The sequence below is a fragment of the Corapipo altera genome, unplaced genomic scaffold (assembly GCF_003945725.1).
Source record: "Corapipo altera isolate COAL_440 unplaced genomic scaffold, ASM394572v1 45, whole genome shotgun sequence".
Classification (NCBI taxonomy): Eukaryota; Metazoa; Chordata; class Aves; order Passeriformes; family Pipridae; genus Corapipo; species Corapipo altera.
In genome coordinates, this window is record NW_020884877.1 from 25,476,488 (window position 1) to 25,501,780 (window position 25,293).

General features: G+C 43.2%; 3 protein-coding genes across 8 annotated transcripts in view; 1 reads left to right on the forward strand and 2 right to left on the reverse strand.

Moving 5' to 3' along the window:
- The window catches only part of PARP14 (poly(ADP-ribose) polymerase family member 14), a 37,306-nt gene extending 25,124 nt beyond the window's left edge, over positions 1-12,182 (reverse strand). The window contains exons 1-11 of the mRNA XM_027636598.1: positions 11,968-12,182; positions 11,755-11,861; positions 11,646-11,679; positions 10,596-10,670; positions 9,678-9,875; positions 9,218-9,505; positions 7,158-7,394; positions 4,030-6,284; positions 2,365-2,595; positions 1,872-2,093; positions 801-893 (exon numbers count right to left, since the gene is read on the reverse strand). Coding sequence (XP_027492399.1) covers positions 801-893; positions 1,872-2,093; positions 2,365-2,595; positions 4,030-6,284; positions 7,158-7,394; positions 9,218-9,505; positions 9,678-9,875; positions 10,596-10,670; positions 11,646-11,679; positions 11,755-11,861; positions 11,968-12,172 — 3,945 coding nt within the window. The 5' untranslated portion in view covers positions 12,173-12,182. The remainder of the gene's footprint in view (positions 1-800; positions 894-1,871; positions 2,094-2,364; positions 2,596-4,029; positions 6,285-7,157; positions 7,395-9,217; positions 9,506-9,677; positions 9,876-10,595; positions 10,671-11,645; positions 11,680-11,754; positions 11,862-11,967) is intronic.
- PARP9 (poly(ADP-ribose) polymerase family member 9) overlaps positions 1-25,293 on the forward strand; it is a 60,540-nt gene that overhangs the window by 27,701 nt on the left and 7,546 nt on the right. For 2 of the 6 annotated variants that reach the window (XM_027637136.1, XM_027637132.1), the window contains 2 exons: positions 22,669-22,708; positions 24,149-24,978. In XM_027637136.1, the coding sequence (XP_027492937.1) occupies positions 24,157-24,978 (822 nt within the window). In that variant the 5' untranslated portion in view covers positions 22,669-22,708; positions 24,149-24,156. Of the gene's footprint in view, positions 1-22,118; positions 22,237-22,668; positions 22,709-23,749; positions 23,895-24,148; positions 24,979-25,293 lie in introns of those variants that run through there. The other 4 variants (XM_027637137.1, XM_027637134.1, XM_027637131.1 and 1 more) reach the window with 4 other exon arrangements.
- DTX3L (deltex E3 ubiquitin ligase 3L) lies at positions 14,171-22,177 on the reverse strand. The gene is made up of 5 exons (XM_027637138.1): positions 21,925-22,177; positions 20,891-21,111; positions 17,461-19,002; positions 16,504-16,721; positions 14,171-15,197 (listed from the first exon to the last, which is right to left on the reverse strand). Exons 1-5 carry the CDS (start codon positions 22,097-22,099, stop codon positions 15,128-15,130), a joined length of 2,226 nt encoding a protein of 741 aa, XP_027492939.1. The 5' UTR covers positions 22,100-22,177; the 3' UTR covers positions 14,171-15,127.

Sequence of the window (25,293 nt, forward strand, 5' to 3'; positions counted from 1 at the left end):
TGCCTGCCACACTAACTGAAAATCATCCCTTTTCACAGGAGTCTTTGCTCAACCTGTACTATTCCCGTAATTTCTACTCATGACAGGATGGCAGGAAAATGTGTTTTGCTGCACAGCTGGAATACAGGACACTACTTAGTGACATTTCACTGTATAAGCCTTTGTAAAACCTCTATGTAAGAGAGCAGCAAACTTTCCAAGTCTTACTCTTTTGCTCCTCTGTCTCACAGAGTTTCCAGGCAGTTTCTCTACTGCATGACAGGTGGAATTTTTTACCCATGTGTTATTTGTAAAATTTTATTTAAGTTTTCAACATGTAACTGATTTTTTACAGGCTGCAGTTCCATTAAGCTGGATAACACCAAAGATATTTCAGTTTGGTTTTGCTACTCATCTGAACACGTAAAAGGTTTAATGGTACTCCAAAGAGACCACTTTAAGATACATAACCAGGAACTCATCTGCCTTCCCAGGACAAAGAAAGACATTGACCTCTTCACAGTCGAATCTAGTGCTGCAGCAACAAAAGAAAAAGCTCTGCTTGTGCCCTTGGCACATGATAGCTTCTGCTGTCCCGACTTGTAGAGGCACTATCCGGATAAGGAATCGTAGGTACATTTTTTTCTTAGCATCTCCAATACTATTTCATACATAACTCAACCTGAAAATACAGCCACCTGGAGTTTGGGAATTATATGCTCACCAAACAAATATCTAACCATCCATTATGAATACATTCCCTGGAATATTTTAAAGAATAAAAGAATCCACTAGGCATGTAGCTTCTGTGAAACAAGCTTACCTGTGCCTTGGCCAGCCTCATTTGGAGAAGGCTTCTGCATTTCAACACCTGCAGTATTTCCACACCTCTTCTCAAGTTCATCTAAAAATACCTAGAGAAGGAAATTACAATCAAGCCCTGCAGAAGTTCTTTACACAGTAGAAATAAAAGTTTGAAAAGTCAAGTTAAAAAACATTTAGAAAGAGCTAAACACAAATTACTTCATACCATCTGCCATAATGTGATGGCAAGATGGCACATGTTGTTCTCAGAGAGCAAGGCTTTTCAGTGTGAACAACAGGCAGAATCACAAATAAGTAAGTCAAAGGCCTAGCCCCATTCCACAGGGATAGAGTAAGAGATGGCATCCTTAGACTGAGGGGCTAGTTTACACTAACTTAGCTTTTCCAAGTAATGCCACCCCTCTCTATATAAACAGCTCAGGCTTTGATGCAGTAGCCTTCAGGTTTGGCCTTTCAAAATGTATTAGCTACTGCACAAAATAGCAGAAGCCAACAGATGTAGGAACACTTATCTGGACATTAATTCACAGTGTGACTGCTCTCTTTCGGTGTGAAATGAGTAATTAGAGCAAGCATATAGAAAATTTGTGCTGAAGTGATACTAAAGAAAGGAGGACGAAGAATACCAGGATGTTTCTACTGGAGAAGTCTGTCAGCACAGCATACCTAGCACAATTATTTTTCCTAAAAAGACACTAGCACTCCATCTAAACACTCCTTTTTTCCAGGGGTGGAGGCATCGATGCAGGAGTTACAACATACCTGTCAAGACCTATTGACTGAGGAATTAGGTGAGTTCATGAGACAAAGAATAATTACATCTTTGTCTGTATTACTGCCAGGAAACAGAAAAGGACAGGAAGGGAGCAGATCTGTACAGGACAGGCAGGTGACCATGACGGGCAGAACCAAAATGAGAACTTTCAGTATAGACAAGAGAGACTGTCAGTAAAGTTTTTCTTTAGTGTAAGAACAAGCACCCTGTGGATTCCTTGAAGATCATCAGATAGCCAAGTATCATCAAATAAACCAGCATATGATAGAGAAAGAAAACCAGAGTAACTCACCTGAATATGAGCTGTGTCTTTTGGATGCAACAGAAAGTGAACTTCCTCAAGAGAATTTACTCCATTTTTACTACTGAATTCAAACACCTTGTCAAACAATAATTCAGCAACAATAAAGGTTGGGAATCCTAAATTTCCTGTCCCAATTGCTGGGAAAGTAATTGACTTTAGAGATAGTTCTTCAGCAATCTCCAGACATTTTGTGATGATGTCACCGAAGACCTGTAAAGCACAATCATTTTTTCAGTTACTAAAGGTAATTTTTTTCCAGCATGTGCAACATAGCACTTTCCCTTTTAGCTTGGTAATAAAATACAATTAATTGCATACATCACAAGGAATTCATCAATCAACAAGAGATCAGCCCCACAGTTAAAAAAGAACAAGTCAAATTCTCCTGTCTTCTGTGACACTGTCCCTGATTTCAAAGGAAAAGTAGCATTCAACAAACTATAAAGCCCAGACAAATTCCAGCCAGTAAAACACCTTATACCTTTAAAGATGTTTTTCTCTGGAACCACGCAGGTACAATAGCATGAAGCACAACACTGCAGTCCAGATTGTAACCATTTGTTTTCAATACAACTCCCTCCTCAGCTCTTCCTAGGCCTTCTTTTCTCAAGTCTGTCTGGAGCATTGGCCCTGCCTTGCTTAGCAAAGCTTTAGCAAGTGGCCCTTTATCAAGTTGGAGATCTTTGCCAACACTGATGACAACAATGGATGTCTGAAAAACACACAAGCAAAAACTCTACCTTTTAAGTATCAAATTTAAATTTTGCATCGATTAATCAAAACAGCCTGCCTGATGACTTACAAACTAAATTTTTGGGACAGCAATCAGAGTGAGCAAAGTTTGGAATGAAATAGAAGTTATGTTCAATTCTAATACCGTGAGCCTACCCAGAGAAACACAAAAGTTGAGTTAACAATGAAATTCATTTCAGCTTGATGGGAGAAACTTAAAATTCTGCATTCCTGGTTTATTCATTCTACCTCCACTTGAAAAACATTTATGCAAGTTTGTTCTCCAAGAGAGGCTCACAGACCAAAATCTGTGTTCACTGAGGTAGGCAGGACTCCCATGCATGGCTGGTCTAGGGGAAAAGCAGAACCTGAAGATAAACAAGACTGGAGGAAACCTAAAGAGAAAGAAGTGAGAAAAGCAGTAACTTTTAAGTGAGAGAAATACAAAGGCTTATGAACATTGTGTCAAGTCCTATATCCAGCTCCTTGGGAAGGACCTCTGTACACATTTTAACATATATTCTGTCCTGTCCAACTAGAAGAGCCGCATGCACAAGCTGTGGGAGCATCCACACCTGAAAGGATTTCCCAGCCACTATGGAAAGGGTTCTGAACAGAGTTGCTTCCAGTTTTGGCAATCCCAGTAAAACAGCTATCAGCCAGCTAACAGAATTTCAATGCAGCAGGCAACTGGAAATCAATTAGAGAAGATGGTTCTTCACAGGAAATGCAATAGTAACTGCATGTTTCATGCCAGTGACAGAACAAATAAAAGTTTCCCAGACCAATATCCCACAGATGCAAGGAAAACAAGACTGGCTATAGACCCAGGCTCAAATGTAAACGTCTCTGCTGCTGCAGGAGCACAGTGGACCTGGAAGCACTAGCCAGTCTCACATAGCAAGGTACTCGTGCTAGTCAATACTGAGCACTCTCTTTTGCTTTTGTACTAGTACCACGCTCTCATAATCAGGATTTCTGGAAAGGCCAGTGCTGCCTGAAGATTCTGGGTTTCTGCCCAGCAAGGAAGGATCGGGAGGGTTTGGAGCCCAGACTGATTCCTGCTGGCCTCAGTTGCTTCTGCTAAACTGTAACGTACCATGTACACAGGGATCTCTGGAGCCATCTGGACACAATCCTGAGTAACATGCTCCAGGGAACCCTACTTGGGGTTGGACTAGATGACAAAATGCAATGCTGCACAGCCATCTGTATCTACCATGTAAGACAGTCACCTAACAGCAATTCTTGTTATCAGCAGCAATAGCCAATTTCAGCAACATGTCAAACATGGCAGTATTGCTAACTACAGATGATGGTCTAGGGTTGGTCATTTATTGGTTTTGTGTTTAAAAAAAAAACCCACAAAAACACCCACTTGGTATTTCAATGGCAGATAATTCAAAACACTTACTGTAGCATCTTCAATGCTTCCTGTTTGCAGCACAATATCAAGGCCTTCCTCAGTTGTTATGCATGGTAAGTTCTTGCTTTTTGGAGAAATTTTGCGCTCCCTAGGTTGAGGAATTTTACTGGCCTGATGCAGGGACCTGTAGGAAGGTGAAGAATCTGGAAACACTTCTCTAAGTGCCTTGCTGAAAGCCTGAATGTTATCCTGTACAATATCCACAAGATGAACCTCCTTCAAGCTGCTGTCCCCCTTGGATCCTTCCAAGGTCTCCTTGATAGAGGATACAATTGAATATGTACACAGTTCCAGTGGAAAGCCAAAAATCCCTCCACTTATAGCAGGTAGAGCTATGGAAGAACAATTGTATGTTTCAGCTAGTTCTAGACTTTTCTTCACTGTCTTCCTCAACAAGTCCACACATCTTTCTGACTCTTCCTTCCTCCACCTGGGCCCAACAGCATGAATGACGTTCTTGCAGGGGAGTTTCCCAGCGCCCGTGAGAACTGCGCTCCCAGGCTGGAAATGCCCATTCTTCCTCACCAGCTCATCACACTCTTCTTGCAGTGCTGGACCAGCAGCTCTTAGCAGTGCATCAGCAAGGCCACCAATGTGCTTTAGGTCTTCATTAGATGCATTCACCACAACATCAACAGAATGAGTGCATAAGTCAGCTCTATAAACTGCTATTACAATTTCACCCATGGTCACTTGCATATAGGGCTTGCCTTCATTACTATGTTCTTGCTGTTCTTCCAGGTGCTCTTCTGAGTGCTCTTCCAGCCGGACTAAACATTTAAACTCTTGTTTTGCATGGGAGGCCAAAACCCGTTCATGCTCTTTGAAATATGACTTGGCTCCTGGTGCTCCAATTATCACACGCTTATAGTACAGGCCAGCTAGAATTCGCTCAACTAAGCTGACTCCTTCCAGCACTTTTGGCCTCGATCCACTCAAGGATATAACCCTACACTTCTTCTGTGTGCTAAAGTCAACTTTCACACCTTTTTTCAGTAAGCCACCCCAAACATCAACCTTCTCTTTCTCAAAAAACATTATGACTGCCATGGGCTTTCCTCCAATGACCCTTTGTACCTGTGTGTTTTCATCTATAAAGCTGGAAAGTTCCTCAAAGGCTTTTGCTACTGCTTGAGAACAACCAGCAATGACGACCTGACTCCCTGCCTGAGTGACTTTTACAGCTTCATTAGAGCAGTTTTCCTTGGTGAGCATCTGCCACTCCTCCTCCTGGAGGACTGACTCATCCTCCAAAGCAATGCTTTTGTAGTCCAGTTCCTTCTTTATTTCTTCTTCTGCTTTTAGGAGATCTTCAGGAGTACTCCCATTCAAGATGACAGCTCCTGTGCCAAGCTCATAAAAGGCGCTAATTTGTTTTGACATAAACAGACTCTGTGACAGGGTTTCATTATCAATATGCTCTAAAAACTGGAAAATGTAAGGGTGGATATTAACTGTTTTCTTTACCATTTTGTGCATAGTATCGAATATTTCCCCTTTTACTTTATAAACTTCCTCAGGCACACCACATAGGTTAATTCTTTTCTGCAAATAATTGTAAGTTATTTTCAGACCTGGGAACTCCATACGAAATTTTTCTTCCAGGCCAGAAACCTGTAAAATTCCATATTCCCCTGGACTCACTGTCACCACTTGTTCAGTTCTTTGCTTTTCTCTTTCAATTTCTCTGATGGCCTTTTCAATCAGAACCTTCAGTTCTTGTTCAACATTATTCACAACTTTTTTTTCTCCCACTAGAACAAGTAAATCCTTGGAAATACATGGGATCATCAGAACTTCATCACAGGGAAAGCTGTTTCTAATGGCTTCCCATACCTCTGCGCTTACTGGACATTGAATTGCTTCGTACTTCGATATGCTTTGTGAAAAGGCGGTGGAAACATTTTCCTTCCATGCCTTGACCAACTGAGATACTGACCTCTTCCGCTCAGACAAAACAGCTGAAGGATGCAAGGAAACTTTTGGGTCTGCACAGTGGGGTTCAGGCCACGCTGGCACACAATTACACTTTGCCATTTCACAATTTATGGCTGCAATGAGGCTGCTATTTTTTTGCAAATAATTCCAGATATAAGGGTCCAGAGGTAATGTAATTGGATCTGGTTTCTTTATCTGTGGCCCTTCCTTTCCATATAGAGCTGTTCCCAGCGAGGTGTAGTAAGGATAGACAGAGACTGGCATTTTGTTGAATGCATGCTTCTTTGCCAGGATATTTGTCACATCTAAAACAAACAAACAAAACCCCAGACTATTAATGTCAGCATTTAAGATCTTCTGTTTTGTTTTTGTGTTCTTTTTGTTGTTTGGGGTTTTTTAAACTATGTTTTCTAAATAATAATGTTTGATATTTCTAAAAGCATTTTTAGATTCATTTCCCTCCCTTCCCAGATAGAAATAATTCCAAATTATTGAAGAATTATTTATTTTAAATGCCAGAAACTAAGTTGGAGAGAGAAAATCAAGCACAACACAGTCCACTTCTGGGAGGAGGTACACACAGTCTCTGCCCCCACTTCTCTTATATGCTGTACTTAAAGTGCCCAGCTCAGCAGTTGTTTGGGTTATACTCAGCAGTATCAAACCTCAGCTCCTCCATTTTCCCACAGAAAGATCATCTCTTTCTTTCAACTTCCCTTCAGCTCTCCCTTTCACTGCAGTGGCTCCAGCTTTCCTCTTGTCTTTCACCTTCCACTCATCTTTCTGTCACGGAGTGGACAAGCCACACCACCTACTCTCCAGCCAAAAAAGCTGCCCAAGAAATTGTCCCTGATGACCTAGACAGTACACATTGCCATGGGACAGCTGGTGGTGAAGGTGGCAGGCTGGGGGGAAAGTCCCCTGCACTCAAACTGCAACCTGAACTCTATAAGGATCAGGGTCAGGGTGAAATAAGCTGTCTGGAAAAAGGAAACAGTTCTATGCCTTATGCCCAGCTGGCCCAAAACTGAGGCTTGCCCAGTTAGCAGAGACTTGCTGACAAAGCACCAGATTTGCTGTTTTATGAGGGCAAAGGAGGCATTTCTCTAGAAAATACACATTTTGATCCTTAAATAAGAAGTTCTCAAAGAAATAAGGGCTTTGCATTTCTGCATTACCTTTATGGTCACTGAATGTAATGATAGCTGCATCTTCGTCAGGCAGCTGTTGAACATCCGTCACTTGTGCACCTCCGTTCCTCTTATTTTCAAAGTAGATGGTTATATAGTCACTGGATGTGTTGGGTGGTATATTTTCAGCCCTAATGCTCTTTGTTAGCTCGAGGCACCGTGCAGTAATGTTTTGTTGCTTTGCTCTGTGGTTTTGATTAACCTTTTTAGCAAATTCCCCTGTATCTAGGAAGAGAAAGGAGAAGAAAATAGAAAAAAACCAAATTCCAACTTGGAGCTCACTTTTCTACCTCGGTGTTAGCAGACTATCGCTGTGTGCACTGGTCAAAGCACTGAATTACAAAATCAACTCAGAGGTGCCCACAAAGCTACTTCTTTCCACATATTCGGTATCTGCCACCCAGTATTCCCCTCATGGATGATTACAATTGTTGACCACAATGACTGTACTCAGAATTTCCCGCTAGTTTTCCTGCTGACTAGAACTGGGTCTCTTTAACCCCAGAAGGAAACAAGATCAGGTTCATTGCTGGGCTATGGCTTTGTACACAACTAATCAGACATGAGTCAACAGTTTAAATTCTCTCAGCTTTATGATAAATACATTTTCTTTTTGGCTACTCCCCCCCCTTATCATCACGCTAAAGGACAGTCAAATCACTTTCACATCTTTCAGGGAAAAACAGTTAAGTTTTTTATTTCCTAAAGGCTACACCAAAAATATAGGACTGGACCACAAAATGAGAGACAAATAGTTGCTGATTTCTAAGGCAGAAAAACCTACACCTTCTCAGAAGCTAAAAAATTCTTTGGTTTAGTTAAACCACATGCTAATCCCTTCACAACTAAGATTTCTCAGCAACTTCATTTTTATATATTACCAATAATACCAGTGTTATCTCTAAGCTGATTCAAAGTGATACATAACTTCTTTTCACCACATTCTATCTTCTACAGATTTAGAATTTTTCCATATGTAAGACTCAATTCTCTCTTCTTTCCTGTCCCACCTTCTCACCCAGAATCAAGCACATATAAAGTCACCTTGTCCCTAAAAGGACTCCAGTACAGCAGCACTGAAAGAATCCTGAAGCCAGTTCACCACTGTCAGTTTAATTCAGTTCTCTCTCTGCAACAAGAGCCATGACATTTGGCTGATAATCTTTTGGGATCCAGTCTTTTCATACCACTTACTTTTGCCCAAATCCTGGGATGGGATTTGCTAGTAAAATCAGCCATAAGTCCACCAGAAAGTGTCCCCAGTCCCTCACTGTGAGAAGTAGGAGCAGACACCTCTTCATCACCTGCAAGATGCCTTCGTCATCAATCATTAATAAGGTAGAAAAGAAAGTGTATGGTACTGAACACGCTAAAACCCACATAGTAGCTTAACACTCACTGGTACCACAGCATCAGGCAATGCATGTGGTGTTAGTGCCACGCTTCACATAACTGATGCTGCCACTCTGTAAAGACAGCTGGACTTGCCTCAGCATCCCAGGATACCAATATCCCATCTGCAGCAATGGCCACAGCAGGCATCTAGAGAAGCTGTAAGAAGATGCTGCTTCCTCAACTCTCTCCCAGCTTCCAGTTTATGACAGTAGATTTCTCCAGCCTGACACAGTCTGCTTAATAACCTTAAAAAGCTCTGCTCCACATACTTGTGCAATTTTCTTCTAATCCATATGAACCTACCACACATGTAAAACCTTTTGTCAAGGACAGCCTTTGTCATCAAACTGTTCTCAGACCAAGTACATCCTTCATTGTTTGTTCTAAGTTATAGTTTGGTTTTAATTCTACCTGTTATGTTTACTATCCAAATCAGAGCTAGCTATCTTCTGACTTTCACTGGCCTCTACACCTTACAGATAAAAGGTATGGCATTACTTTAGTAGCGTAAGTCCTCCTTTAAAAGGACACAATATCAGATCAAACCTTAAAAATATGACAGAAAACACTCACTTCCTGCTTAGTCTCACTCACACACACACATGCAAACAAGTAGCAAATAAGAAAGAGCTTCAACTCTGACTTCTTCTTACCAGTATTTGCAGTAAAAGTAACTACAGCAGCATGTAACTCAGGGATCATTTCCACACTGAAGTCACCATCATCCTCTGACAAGCCGCTGACATTCTCTACCAGCATAATAACCATGCAATCTTTTACTGTCTCCTTCATATTCTCCAGCACAACTGAGGTGGAAGGCAGGGATCCTTCAGAGTTCTCCGCTTGGCATGGCTCCTGCAGAGTGTCCACTTGCCACGGCTTCACGAACAGATCAATTTTCTTCACCTTGTGATGCTTCCTTTGCAAAACTTCTTGGGCATCTAGTTGCACAGGAAAAAACCCAAAGATGTGATCTTCCCTTCCCCCACAGCAGACCATATTAAATAATAAAAATAATACACCATTTCTGCTTGGAGCAATGCCCACAAAGAGACCCAGCACCAGCAAAGGTCTATTTTTTAGCAGTATAACAGCCATAACATACAAGCATACCTTGCTCGTCCTCAAAGGTGATGATCATTCGCTGACCCTCTTTGACATAGGACCTGATGATCCCTCCACCAGACTTCTTTTTATTTTCGAAGTACATTTCCACAATCTCATCTTCTATTTCTTCCCCAGAGGCAGTGGTTACTACTATGACAGACTTCCTAGAGGTTGCTTTTCCTTCTTCCAATTTCTCACATGATTCTGAAAAAAAGATCACACTCCAATGCCTTAGGCAAAAGTTAAGAAAAATACCAAGCTTCTTATTTTCCAAGCTTTCACGCCACTTTTTGTTCAGAGTACATATAAGGTCAGGGAAAAGAACAGGGTAAGAATTCCAAACAAGTTAAGCATATCAGTAGTGGGAGCTGCCATAACAACAGGGGAGGAAAAAACGCTTCACTTCAGCACCAGGCAAGGACAGCAGAAGTAAAGGCTACAAAATCTTCTTCACAAACACACAATGAGGGGAACCAGTGCTCTTCTGCCTGGGCACTTTCTCCATTCACAGTTCCAGCCACTGCTGTGGGTACATGGGGTCTACATGCACTGGCTGCCACAGCAGCTCAGGTGTACCTGGGGTACAAAGCTACTGATGTTCTGGCACAGGTTGCCCCAGCAGAGCTGGGAGCATCTGGGAAGGTCTGGGAATGGACAGCCTTAGCCAGAACAGAGGCCAGCATCTACTGCTGTTTCCTAAGGAACTGACCTGCCCGAGGCAGCCACTGAAGTGGGGACTTTAAAGGGACTCATACAAAGGAAAAAACCCATTTATTTCTTTTAGTCTGAGATCACAATTCCTACACTACATCAGACAAACACCACAAGCCACATGGGTGACCAGGGCACTACCACAGCAGGAAGGTCCATGAAAACCAAAGAAGCAAGAATACATGGTCACTGCTGGATATGTGGCACACTTACCTGCCTTCTCCTGCAGAGTACACACAGGAGTCTCCTTACTCTGGCAGGTGGGAAGAGACACCTGGGGTTCATTAACTAGAGATAAATGACAATGATTTCTCAGTTACTGGGTACTTCAAGAAGAAAAAGGTCACATTCGTGTACACTCAGGACCTAACACAGCTTAAATTGTTTCATTTGACACTGCCAGAATCCTAGACTTCCATAGATTCCCTTTTTAAAACGTATGTTGAATTGGTTGCAGAAACACTCTGAGCTCAGGAAGGCTCAGGCATAATGTTAAAAATCAAACCAGTACACAGTCATGCTGAGTGAACCATCGTGAGCACGTCCTCCCACGCACTACACACTGTCCTCACACAAAAACTGCCTTGAACGTGAGAAGTGCCAAGGACATCTCCCCTTGGGAGGGAAGCACATCTGGAGACTGGCATCTCTGGAAAAACCTCTATTATGATGTGTCCTGACTCTACGCAACAGCTCTACTTGCTAGTTTAGAACAGGAAGAAATGCAACTAAATTAGAAAACAAAAGATAAGGTGATATCACCCAAACTGCTTCTCCACCCTGCACCCTCAGTTCCCATCTGTGCACAAATAGGCACTTCGGGGGTAGAGGTCAGGGAGCTGGGTGTGTATTAACCTTGTGTGTATTGATTAGCTGTGTATTAGCTGTGTGCGTATTGATTAGTTGTGTGTGCATTGATTAGCTGTGTATTAGCTGTGTGCGTATTCATTAGTCGGGTGGGTATTAATTAGCTGTGTATTAGCTGCGTGTGTATTAGCTCCTCTAGCCAGAGCAGTGGGTCTGTGCGGTGCCTGCGGGCTGGCTCGCCGACTGCGGTTTAGGAAATACGTCGGGTTTGGGATGCGGGAAATGAAAGAGAGCGCAGGGTAGGGGAATCAAAGCGCTTGAGCGCTGTTCGCCCGGCCCGGCCAAGCACCAGAAAGCAGATCTCCCCATCCCCGCTCCTCCGTCTGAGCTCCCCGGGCCAGTGCCCCGCCGGCCCCGGGTGCTTCAGTCCCGCGCCGCGTCCCACGCTGCCCCTACCTGGCGCCTCGGCCCCGCCGGCCCGTCCCTCCTCCTGCAAGGGAACAAGAGGAGAGCGGTCACCCGCGGTCCCCCGTCCGCCGCCCGCCCGGCCCGGTGCCCGTCTCACCTGCGCGGAGTCGCCGCCTGCGGGCAGCGCCGTGACCTGCAGCGACAGCCGCCCGCCGGGCCCCCACTCGAGCTCGTGGACTCGCCGGTCCAGCACCCGCTGCCTCACTGCCAACACAACAGGCACCAGTCACGGGGGATGCGGCGCTCCCCGCCCCTCCGAACCGGGGGCAGCGCCGTCAGCGCCCCCGACCCGCCCGGCCCGGCCGCTCACCCTCGGGGCGGGCGAAGCAGACGAAGAGGTGCCCGGTCCCGGTCTCGGCGTCGGTCCCGGCCCGCAGCTCGCACTCGCCGCCTCCCGAGCGCTTCTGGCTTTGGAAGTAGCAGAGCAGCTTCTTCTTCAGGGCGGGCGGTGGCTCGGCGGAGCCCCAGTCCCCGCGCACCAGCAGCGGGAAGGCGCCCGGCCGCTGCCCCGCCATCGCCGCACCGACGGCTCCGCTCCCCGCCGCTTTCGCTTTCATTTCTTCATCGAGGAAACCCGACGCTCCGGGCTCCGCCCAGTGGCGGGAACAGGCGGCTCCCCCGGGCCCGGGGCTGGCCGGGGGCCGCGGTCCCCCCCGCGCCTCCTCGGGGGGCAGGACCGGCCTCTCACGGCCCGCGGAGCGCTGCCGGGCTGCACAGCCCGTTGTGCCTCCACGGGTGTCACGAGTACAGTGTTTTCAACGCCGGACCTTAAAATGGTCACGCACTGGTTAACAGTCGCTCTCCCTGCCTTAAACTTTCAAATCAAGTCGTAAACCAAAGTAAAATTACCCGTTTTCATGATTCTCTGTCAGAGAAGCTTCTACAACTGTGCAAGATTGCAATGAAAGAGTATTTTCCTCAGACCAACGTGACAGCTAGCTAAGACATTTTCAACTGAGTGCTCAGGACTTTCGCTTTCAAAGGTTACAGTTCTCAGCTATTTCATGCTGTGTATTTTAGTAATGTAACACTAAAATAGCAGATAAATTATTTTTCCTCCCTAATGTCATGGAAAGTTCATCAAGAAAATGGATAAATAACCAAATGTCATTAAATATGATAAATACTGGTGGATGCCAGCTAAGAAAAGGTATCATCAGACACACTACTGAGCAACCCATGGGAATGCCTTTGTTTTTCGATGGGTAACAGATTAATCTGTTGTTTCCTAATGCACTGTTCTGTCCACAGCAAGCCCAGTTACCTGCTGTCCTCCCTTGCTGTAACTCAGGCACAATTGCTGACTGTGATTACAAATCAAGTACATTTATTCCTAAACTGTACAGCTACAATTAGGAAGTAAAGGTCTATACAGCTGGTTATAGGATAAAGGCTTGGGAGCTTTTCCATGACAGTCAACAAGACTCTGCTGCACAAATCAGCCTGCAAACTTTGCCACAGACAAAATGGGAGCCAGTGAGTTATTGGATAGGGGTGTGACACCGTGAAATGGCTTAATGGGACAGAAAGTGAAATGAGAGACCAAAAGATGCCAGGGAGATTTGATCTTCACAGCTGTCCTGGTCTGGGAGAGTTAATTTTCTTCTTAGTAGCTGGTACAGGGCTGCGTTGTGGATTTAGTATGAGAGAAATGCTGATAACACACTGATGTTTTAGTTGTTGCTGAGGAGTGTTTACCCCAAGTCATGGACTTTTCAGTTTCCTGTGCTCTGCCAGCGAGCAGGTGCACAGGAAGCCAGGAAGGAGCATGTCCAGGACAGGTGACACAAAGTGGCCAAATATTCCATACCATAGAGCATCATGCTCAGTATGGAAATTGGGGGGAGTCAGCTGGGGGGGGGGGTGATTGCTACTCAGTGACAGGCTGGTCAGCAGGTGGTAAGCAACTGTGGTGTGCATCACTTGTTTCTCCTGGGTTTTATTTTCTCCTCCCCTCTCTCCATTATAATTATTAGCATTAGTATATTTTATTTTGTTTCAATTATTAAACTGCTCTTATCTCAGTGCACAAGGTTCACCTTGGCTTTCCGATTCTCTGCCTCACCAGGGTTGAGGGGTGAGTGGCTGCATGTTACGCAGTTGCCGGCTGGGGTTAAAGCACAACAGCTTGTTTCAGTGTGCAGAAGAGCTCAGGCACTTAGAAGCAACTGGAATGTTGCTAACTTACTGCATAGAAAACGGGGGGAACACAGAATGGTGTAAAATGTTACAACAAATACAGGAACACAAAACCAGAGCTGTAAGGATATCCCAACCCATGTGGAAACCAAACAGTGCCCAACACTACTAAATATGAAAGTCGAGATGGTAAAGTAGTACTGCCTATTCACAATGTGGGAATTTTAAAAAAAAAAAAGGAGGTGGCATGGAGTCCAAATCACCCCAAATCATGGTGTTGCAGGGAAGTTGCTACGTTTTAAAAAAATATACAGCTATATGTATCACAAGAAGGAGAAAAATTGTGTACAGAAGAATACAGAAACACACAGATGGCATTTTTATATTTTCTTTATTAGCTGTACTTAGTAGCCTTACAAAAATGGTTCAACTCACTGAAATGATGTCTGGGTTTGTGACACACCACCATACAGGTAATTAGCAGGTTGTTTAGGCACTGCAGAGTAACTTTATGATACAATTTAAACATATATTGGAATCAATGGGAAGAATACAGTTGTATAGTTGCAAAGCTGATTTAGAAGTTGTATTTAAGCTTAAGCACAATGGTGGACACAGATCCAGGAGCCCATTATCAGAGGTGGCCATATACAGTTTTCATTTGCTTCAAGGTGGCTCTGAGCTTTCATCACTTGGCAGAGCTAAGAATACAGCAGCATCCATATACCCACTCACACATGAGCCACGCTAATTCCATGTGCAAAACCCAAACCACTAATGACATTTCTACCATGAAAAGGAAAATAAGCAGAAGTCCATAGCCTGATTACAGCTGACACTGTAGCAGCTGCATGAAAATTTTCTATTAGATGGGTTACATGATGTTATTCATGGTGACAGACATAATAACACAAAGCTAACATTAAGTGTTTCTACTGAAGTTAACTGTATCTAATAAAAGGCAGTACTGGATCTAATGGTTTTGGCAGTCAGACTGAAGAAGTAGGAAAAAAAAGTGGAGATCAGAATCACCAGTAAAGCAACATGAACAATTTGATATATTTGATATTCAACAGATGCAACAAGTACTGATACTACATTCACAAAACCTAGATTCTGTAAAGGTTACACATATAGAAAAGTAAATGATTTGTGAAAAGAACATATATTGCTTGATGATAAAAAATTACTTTTCTTAGCTGAGTGTGAAATACAAGTGATTTAGGTACAGCAGTTGAACAAAGTAATTTCTCTCCTCTTAGTGCTTGAATAGTAAATTGACTGTTATATGTTCAGTTATTACACTAAGAGTTGACAGTTGATACATTTCTTTATTCAATTCCTTTTGCTTTCAATTCTGATCGAACCCGCTGCAGATAACCAGGATCAGGGTAACCAAAACTAGGAGAAGAAAAGAATTGTTTGAGCTACTTCTGCAATGAAGCACTTGAAAGTTCTATAGAATCTTCCCATCAAAATCTTTACAAAAGTTTTATGCACTTCTTGCCCTACAGAGAAAACACACCCCATATTGCTGGTCAGAGAAGTGGTACTGACAGGGCAAAGCTACAAACTTACGGAGCTGCTGCATTTTGTTGTCCAAACTGACAATAAGAACTTGATTTTCAAAGCTGCCTGCTGTCTCTCTTCAAAATGACAGGGTGTTTGGGTGTATATCTTTCTAAAAAGAAAAGTCAGATCCGAAGTGTATCCAAATGAGCATTCAAATCAGATACATAATGGCACCTCTGGATTTTTTAAATAGTGCATCACCAGAAGTGTGTATGAAGCAGGTGATAACCAGGGAGAGAATTTGTGCAGAGTGGGGGATAAAGTGAAACTGATACTTTTTGCTCTTTTATGATCCTAGCCCAGCCAGGAAGATCTAGACACAAACCTTTAGAGCTTGCAGGACAACACCTGGCCCTCAGAGGCTGCAACAAGCCCTGGAAGGACACGAAGGGCTGATCCAAGCCTCCCTCATGTCTCTGCTGTGGGCAGCTCCCACTCAGTACCAGTGACTGCTCCATCTGCATGTCCTTGCCTTTATCTACAAGTGCAGCGAGTCCTCGAGAAATGCTGAATAGAGTTGTCATCTACTCAGAAAATCCTGTGATAGCTTGAAAGACCAAAATGGGGTAACCCTTTCTGTGGATGGGGCCAGCACAATGTCCTGTGTTCTGATCAGAGACCCACTAAATGCTGCACAACTCATGGTTCCTACCACCTAAAAGGACATGACCATATCTATACAACAATCTCTTTCTTCTTGCTGCTAGCTCTGTTACGCAGAATTTCAAATCATATTTTACAAAGTCTGAGTCCAATCTTTACTGGGATCATAATGGACCAGCACCTCCTTGTGCCAAAGAGCAGGTAACAGGAGAGGCTGAGATCAGGAGTCTAACCTTAGGTGGTATCAAGAGCTTGCTGTTCAGTCCTATACTAGAAGTAATTTCTAATCAGAGCATATTAACCAAGTGCCTTACACAACTCACTGGTGATTGAGTGGCCTGAGGGGCAACAGAAAACTAAGTTCCTTGTTCCATCTGTCCAATTAGGTGAGGGTGGTTCATGGATCCACAGAGCATTTCACAATCACTTTGTTAGTGACAAAATTTGAAAGCTCTAACATGGAAAATATTCAGGGCAGCCTTCCTGACTCATCTGAGTAGCAATAATATTATATAAAGAGAAGACTACTTACTTGGTAGGCCCTCCAGTCATGGCAGTTTTGTGATGAATATCATTCCATGTGATAACATTTTGTGCACCAGTAGTACGTGACTGCCCCACTGTGAAAATCAGTTTTTGGTCAAAGGCCCTTCTGAGGAGCTCCAGAATTTGTCGCCCTTCCACATTGTTAGGTAAATACGCTGCCCGGTAAGTTGAGTGATAAGGTTGCCCTGGGTTTGGATGGTTGCTCTGTTTTGTAGAAAAACAAAACAAAACCACATTGTATATCAGAAATGCTTTGAAAGCATGAAAATTATACATCCCAGCTTTCAGAATCCTTTTAATCTTGGCTTTTATTCAGAAGGATATAGTATGACTGACTGATTTTGGGGAAGTTTTTTTCATCAGATACTTTCTTTCACATAAGTTTCATTCACATTTTCTTGTCATCACTCATGCATCCATTGTCATTTTTAGATTTGTTTTTTCCCTCTTCCCTCTCCCCAGTGCATGCCACTGTACTCCTGACTTTTTCATTTACTCCATCCTCAGTCCTAGTCAGGAATCCAAGCACATAACAAATGCTGATTTCTCACCTGGAAAGCTTACAAGCCAGCCTGCTATTCATTTTTGTCCATTGCTGTTTACAGAGAAGAGAATGCCCCCGAGAATCATTATACTCACAAAACCTTGTTTACATGATATCACTCCACAGATTTCAGTTCAGTTATTCCCAAGGTACAAATTAAAGACAGGCAGCTCTGTCCTGGTGTGTATAAAACAGAGGGCCACCATCTGACCATTTAGTTCCTACTGTATTACTTAATTGCACCTAAAAATACTGAACTAACTACTCGCAGATTTATACAGACCAAAGAAAGGTCTTTCCTGGACTTGAATTAAAATAATGGGAAAATAGTTAATTTTATATTCAATATTGGTTTTGTTGTGGGAAAAACATCTTTTAGGAATCTTTAAATATACTTACAGTTTGAACACCACCTTTCATATTGTAGCTAATTTCGATAGTACCACAATACTCATAACCAGGAAGAGAGAACGGTATGTATCTAGTTGACATTGTTCCCTCTGGTTGGTCTCCTTTCATGACTCCGTAGACAGTGTTACAAACAGGACAAGCTTGCTTAATAGTCATGGCTTGGTCGATGCAACTTTTGCAAAATGCATGTTTACACTTTTTCAGTGTTTCTTTATTCTTAATTCTGTCCATGCAAATTGGACACTCATCACTGTCTTTTTCTTCTGTCTTTGCCTTAGCCTGTCCTTCTGGAGTAAGATTATTCTTTTGCGTGACATTTGGTGTTTTCTTAAGTGCTCCTGTAGCTTCTTGAGAGCTGAGATCAGAGGCCAGTGGTGCCTTATTTTTGGTTTGTGCTGAGTCTTCAATGTTAAGAAGGTTCATAATGCGCTTTTCAGCAGCATAAAGATGGTCTAGTAAACCCCTTAAGATTAATTTGTCTTCCTTCTTCTTAAGTTTTACATGAAGATTTTCCAATTGTTTTTCTCTGAGTAGCATATTTAAAGTTTTCTTCTGATCTTCTGAAAGCTTCAGGCTGATGACTTTTTCTCTTAACATTGCAGAGGCACTTTGAAATGCATTGATGAAACTTTCAGTAGCATGTGATGACATATCAAAAGTTTGGATCTTAGGCCTAAATAGTATAAGCATCTTCTGGTCATGTGAATTGTCTTTGATTTCTATTCTTGTATCAAACCTGTCTTCAATGTTTTCAAGTTCTTTCTTTAATACGGTTTCCAACAATTTAAACATAGAAGAATCAACTGCAATTTCATCCCTATATTTGTACAGTACAGATGATACTTTCATATTCTTTTCAGCTTGGCTGTTCTTACCTTCCTTTGCTAGAAATGTTTTGGCAGCTAAAATCTCACTCTCCGGACCACGGAGTAGGAACTGATTCCCTTCCGCTTTAGCAAGAAGATTACTAAACCTTTCATTCAATTTCATTATTGTCTCCCCTAATGGGTAACTGTTTGTTATGGGAATTTTTTCCTGTTTCAGATCTCCTACACTTCTCTGAAAAGTACTGATAAAAAAATCACTGGCTGCTTGTAATGATGCTGGACTTTTATCAGAAGTTAAGTATATTGATGTGGTTCCATCGTGACTGTCTTTACTTCTTATACGCACTCCAAAACGTTCATGAAGTTCTTTGATTTCTTTTTTGCGGGTATGACTAAAATACTCATAGAGAGCTGTCATAACTGTAAGATCATTCGTTTCTTCAGTGTGCAGACCATTTTCACCTTTCAAACCATTCTGACTTTCAGAATGAGAAAAATCATGGTTTGGGTCATTGCCTGCAAGGATATCCTCAAAGTAGCGATAAGCTTTTTCGATATCTGTAAAATCTCCTGTCAGTTTCTCAAAGCCATCAATGTCAGGGTTTCTTTCTCTCTTTAAGTTTGGACACATGATGGTAATTTTTTTCATTTGCTCTTTGGAGAACATACTAGCATTCAAAGTAGCAGACACTGTAAGAAATATCTAAAGAAAAGACAAGAATATATCAATATTAGTTTTTCCTAAGGTTCTCTGCTTGCTGCTTCTGTATTTTGAGCAAGGAGAAGCCCTGTTTGTCTCAGTAGGGGCAGATTACAATAAGCACACTTGCACACAGTGTTTCTTTTATGTCATGAATAAGGACATTACACACAGGCAAGTGTGCTTCTAAGTCAGCAGCAAAAATGAAATTTGTTAATGTCATCAGCACTGCAGGAGCAGAAACAGTAACTCTGCTACTTAGTTTGAGACTGTGACCAGCACTCTCTGCTCCCAACCTCTGGCAACAGAGTTAGCATAACTAATGCCATTTTACAAGGCAAACAGCCATCCTCTGAGCTCATTGTGTATTAGTCCCTTTTCCCCTCATTATCAGGCCCTAAAAGTCCTGCACACCAAGTAGACAAAGCAAAGAGGTTTCTTCTTCCCCTCCCTATCATCCTCAAGGTTTCTGGGCACCAGGCTGAGCAGTGCCCTCCTTAATGGCCTTGAAGGTTCCAGGCACCCTGCCAAACAGGTGGTGTTTATTCCATCACAGAACAGGAGATTTAGCAGCACTGTCTACAAAATCAGCTAGTTACAAGTCCTAAGTGGGAACTTGGAGTGAACTGCTGCTGGATGATGAGATTCATGATCCACCAGGGGCCAGGCACACCTCAACTGTCCTCTGCTTCCTTTGAGGACTGAGTGGATGACCCATATGCTTTTGTGTGCTTTTTGAGTCTAGATTGTGTTGTTCTATCAATACAGCAAGCCAAGTATTAAGATTTGACATGATTTGGGGCCCAGGTCACTAGAAACAATAAACTAAGCTGTGCTATCAAATGCAGTGCTACACCACTCATAAAATTGTCCTACACTGATTCTGCCTGTGGAAATTCTGGTGCTATTCCAATCATTAATTCTATGCTATGCTAATCATAAAATCCTGTTAAAAAAACCCACAAAACTTTCATTGTAACTACAACTTAGTGCCATCATTATTCTGTCAAGGATATCCAAAAGAATCTTTCTGTTCCCGTAGTGTCAGGTGACAGAGACACAACATGTTTTAACAGCACATATATGTTATATTTCATTTTTCGTTATTTATTGGACTTCCTAGATTTCACTTATTAATTTTCTTAAAAATTTCCCCAGAGTCATGCTTTAGTAACTCAGAGTTAGGGCAAAAAATAGGATTCTGAAAAATAATAACATGCTCACATGTCTACTTTGCACAGACAAAAGGATAGGGAAATTTGCAGTATACTGGTACAGATGCCAGGTAAGCACTATGGTAGCACATGCTATATCTCAAAAGATACATCTATGCTACCATGCAAAATAGGGTAAACCCTCTGAGCCAGATATCAGGGCCTCAATAGAGCCACATTCACATCATGTAGCCTGGGCCTATCCCATGTCCTTAACACACAGCTGATCTTTAACTTTTAGTTCAAAGTGTCTGAAATCATGTTTGCTGTGCTCCATTACATCAGAGCAGATTTTTTTCAACACTGAGATAACAGATGGAAGCAATTAGGGCTGCTTGAAGGTGGAAACCATGCTGAAATAGCATTAGAGATCTGTGTATCTGGAAGGGATCCAAATCTCATACAATTCTTCCACCTTTTGGGAGCAGCCTATCCCCTGAAACTTACCAGGGCGATGCTTTGGGGAGTAGTGGTTGACATGCTGGAAAACATGCTGCCTGTAAACACGTGTGGATTGACCTCTGGTTCAGCACTTGGAAGTCGTTCCTGGCCCACATTTTATTTGCTAAGATTATGTTTGCTCGACATTTGCTTGGCATGAAATATTGAAGTACAACATAAAGGACTACATGGAACTACAAGCAGGGCAGGTTGTGACACTGCTCGTCCTGATGTACCTTTTTGGTAAGGACTTCCCTTGCTGTATCCCCATGACCATTGGCTGCCCACTGCTCCTGCTGGGGTAGGACAGGGCTGGCAGGGACATCGTAGCTGGTGGAGGCCTGCGCTGTAACCTGGCTCTTGCTCTGGTCCCCCTCTCCTGGCTGGATGACTATCTTCAGGTGTTTTGCACCCATTTCCAAGGTGTGATTCGTGCGGGATTCCACGCTCTTCTTATCTGCAGTAATTTGAGGGACAGGCAGATAAGGCTGATAAAGTTACCTGAAAACGCGCTGGCTACCAGTGTTAACCATAAAATCAGGTTTGTTACCTGGTGTGCAAGCAAGCCAATAATTACACACTCCAGAGAGACACATTTATTTCAGAGTTGTGCAAGCTTGGGTGCTCTGTGGTATTCCACAAACCAAGCATGCCCCATCTGGCACTGTTATTTATACACAGAAACTCAGTTAGTAACTTTCCAAGCACAGCCCTTCTATTACAATTGGTTAGTAATTTCCACACAAGTTACATAACCCCAGCTAACTGTTATGCATGCTCAGGGGAAGGGTCTTCACCTCAGCAGCCGTCTTTTTGACTTGTAGGCGTGATTTTTAGCATTATAATGAATATAGTTCAGCTGTAGGGTACATGGACCTTGAGTACTTCGCCATGTTAGCAAAAACATAGACATACATCAGCAGCTTGATTTACTACATCTTTAAAGATTGTTAGAGCATGGATGCCCATAACTAAGGGATGCTCGCTGCTGCCTGTCCCACTGATTAGTTCTCCTTTCTTGCTGATTAGGCTTGAAAGTAGACAAAAGTCTTACAGCAAAGAACATCCAGACTTATGATAGACTTACTTCTTCTTGACACATTCCACATTTTGCAACACTAATGGCCCCAGAGACCCCCTGCCCTGCCCTGCCCAATCCATGCCTTGCCCAAAAGTGCAAGATGGTGCCTTGGCGGCCATTTCCAGCCCCTCACACGGCTCAGCTGCTCCCCCAACCCCGTCCCGTCGAGCCGCGCCCTCCGCCCTGTACCTCGCTCCTCATGGAAGTCCACCCAGTAGGTGCCGGGCTGGGGGCCTGCCCGCACGTTGCACTCGCCGCCCCCTGACCGCTTTCCCGACTGGAAGTAGGCCTGGAGCTTGAGGATCGCCTTCTCGCCGGGGTCGGGCGTGGGGCTGAGCCGCACGAGCAGCGGCTTCGCCGCCATGATCGCTCCCGCCGCCCGCTTTCGCTTTCGTTTCCCTCTCGCTGCCCGCTATTCCCCGCCCCGGGCCCCGCTCCAGCTCCGGGCGCTGAGGGGCAGACGGCGGTGCCGCACCGAGCCGGTTCATGGGGGCCTTGCAGGTACCGGAGCGGGGCTGGGGGTGCGGAGGGGCGGCGGCTCTCTCAGGGGCTGGGGGTGCGGCGGGACCTCCCGTTGGGGCTTGGGAAAACAACAGTCCCGTCCTCTGGATGGTGCGCGGGAATAAGTGACTTTTCCTGGCTTTTTGCCCCAGCGGGTCACACGGGGCCAGAGGATGCTGTGGGGAACTTCGCCTGCAGAGCTCCGGCAGCTCCGAGTAGCGTTGTAAATATCAGAAAGCTTCGTACAGATGTTTGAAAAGCCGGTTGCTGCTGGTTTGGTTTGCAGCAGAACCGCTCCCGCAGAAAGGCAGCCCATCTACTTTGTTACTTTTAACATGTACTTTCTCTTTCCTTTTTTAATCTCTCTCTCTCTCTCTTTTTTTTTTTTTTTTTTTTTTTTTTTTTTTTTTTTTTTTTTTTTTTTAACAATAGAGTTACATTCTAGGGACCTCAGAAGAGAAAATCGGTTTAGGTAAGCCTTTCATTTAGCCATCTGCGAAGTGTGTGCCTTCATATGTAAGTTGAAAAGTGCCAGCTACAGCCATCAAACTGGAAAACATCAACGTGGAATAGCCAAAAGCAACCTGAAATTCATAACTAATACGAATTAATATTCATTAGACAAGGTTATGAATCAACATTACTATTGATTCCTTCAGCGGGATTTGCTTTCGTTTCTCCTTTAACAAAGCAAGAGCTCAAAAGTGTTTGGATGAGTTAGTGTGTATGCTTTAAAACTGCAAAACGTTAGACTCTTTTCTACAGGCAGGCAGCATACCCCGGAGGGAAGTTTGATTAAACTCACAGATTTAAATTGATTTAAACTAATTAATATAATGGCCACATATAGTACTGCTGGCATCTGCCAGGAGAGGGCTGTATAGCCATAGCGATAATGTAAAAACTGCCTCACGTGATCTTTGTTCCCTAAAAAAAAGTGATTTCAAAAGTCTTTCTGAACAAAGTTCCATACAAAGAAACAACTTGCTCGAGGGCTTTAACTGTAGACCAAACAAGACTCACAGAATTAAAACTCAGCGCAAGATCTCTGTGGCACAGTTAAATCAACCTATCGGCAATTGTTCCTCTGCTGGTGTGGCTGAGAGTCACTGCAAAGGCCTGGGGTGCTTATCCTCAGCCCTTCCTGGAAATCAGTAACAAAACGCTAAGAATGCCCTGGAGAGGGTGGAGCCAAGCTTCTGCCTGCTTAGCAAAATTATCTCGGAGGGGAAGAAGTACTTTTTTCTGCTTTTGCAAGCATTTTGAAGCCCTGATTATGGCGTGGCTTTTCACATTTTCCTTTCTCAGCTGAAGTTTTAGTGTCAAATGCAGCCCAGCATCACGGTGACACTGCAGCCAGGTAACAAAGCCCTGTAACAGTGCCTGTCTGCTCCTTTATCTTCCTTCTCACCATTTGTTCTCAGCCCATTCAGTTGTGCTGCTGCATCAGTCTTTTGATGAGGCTAGGACTCTAAATGAAATTAAGTTTTCTAGTGTGCTTAATTTTTTTTAGATTCAGATTATGTCACTGATTCATTGAAGGCTATGTCCCCAACAATGGCTGTGTCAGCCTAATGGTGGGGAGAATAAACAGTAGGAAGGAGAGAGAGAATACAAGTTCCACCAGGAGACACATCTTAACCAAACTTCCTTCTCAGGTAAAAAATAAGGTGAAGCCAAACCTTCAAGTCACCACAGGCTCAGTGATGCTGTTCTTGCAACCTTTAGTGACTCTTTGATTGGTCGGGCTTTCTACGCCTCTGAAAAAGGGAGAGGGAAGATCATACTGTGTAAAAAATATTGCTTAGTAATGACAGTAGGATAAAATTGAGAGCTATAGACTACACTTCTTTATAAAAAGCGATGTTTTGACAGTAGTATCTTCTATTTCACTTTATATTCTGTATCCTAGGATCAAGCATGGTAATGGATGAGGTCAGCTTGCTGATGCCCATCAATAAAGATGCCTATGAAGCTCTTAAGAGAAGAGACAACTGTCTAAGTAATCTCATTTCCCAAAAGTTTGCTTGTACGTTGGCCTTCAAAAGCACAAAAAGCGCTGTTGAAGTATACAGGAAAAAACTAAAGGGAATTGACATTTGTGTTTGTAAGGGTGATCTCACAGGACACAAGGTTGATGCTTTGGTGAATGCAGCCAATGAATACCTACAGCATGCAGCAGGTCTTGCTTTCGCCCTTGTGGCAGCTGGAGGGTCAGAAATACAAGAGGAAAGCGACTTTTTGGTTCGAAAGTATGGCAGAGTCCAAGCTGGTGAAATAGCAGTAACAAGTGGAGGGAAGCTTCCTTGTGAGATCATAATTCATGCAGTTGGTCCAAGGTGGAATACTTCTGAAAAGGAAAAATGTTGTTGCCTACTTGAGAAAGCTATTATGAATGTTCTGCTTTATGTCAGTGCTCCAGAAAGGACCATAAAGTCTGTGGCTATCCCAGCAGTGAGCTCAGGTATCTTTGGCTTCCCACTCAGTTTGTGTGCTCAGGTGATTGTAATGGCTGTAAGGCAATTTGTTGAGGCACATCCACCAAGCTTTCTCAGGGAAATCCGCCTGGTGAACATTGATGAGGCTACAGTTGCAGAAATGAAGAAGGCCTGTGAGAAGTTTCTGGATGATACTGGTTCACTTCAGGAAACTGTGTCATCTTCACCAAGCCAGTCTTTAACTTTCATCAAATATGAAGGCATTCGCTTGCGCGTCACAAGAGGACACCTTGACGAGCAGAAGGTAAGTCTGTCCTGAAATTTGTTGAACATGGTATTGCCTCCAAGTCTTTGCAGGATTTGGAGCCCAAGAGTTCAGAACACATTTTGTATCGGTCCACTAAATAGTTTTTTTCTCAACCTGATGAGAATTTACACATGGTAAATAAATTATAGTGGCAAGGAATTGTGGTTGGTTTGTTTTTTTTCTAAACAGGTATTAAACTTCAAGAATGTTTTGATTTCTTTTTTGTATACACGCTGTTATGATATAATAGGAAGCAGCTAGAGATTGGGTGATTAATAATACATCTCTTTGTTAAGATTTATCTTCTTCTTA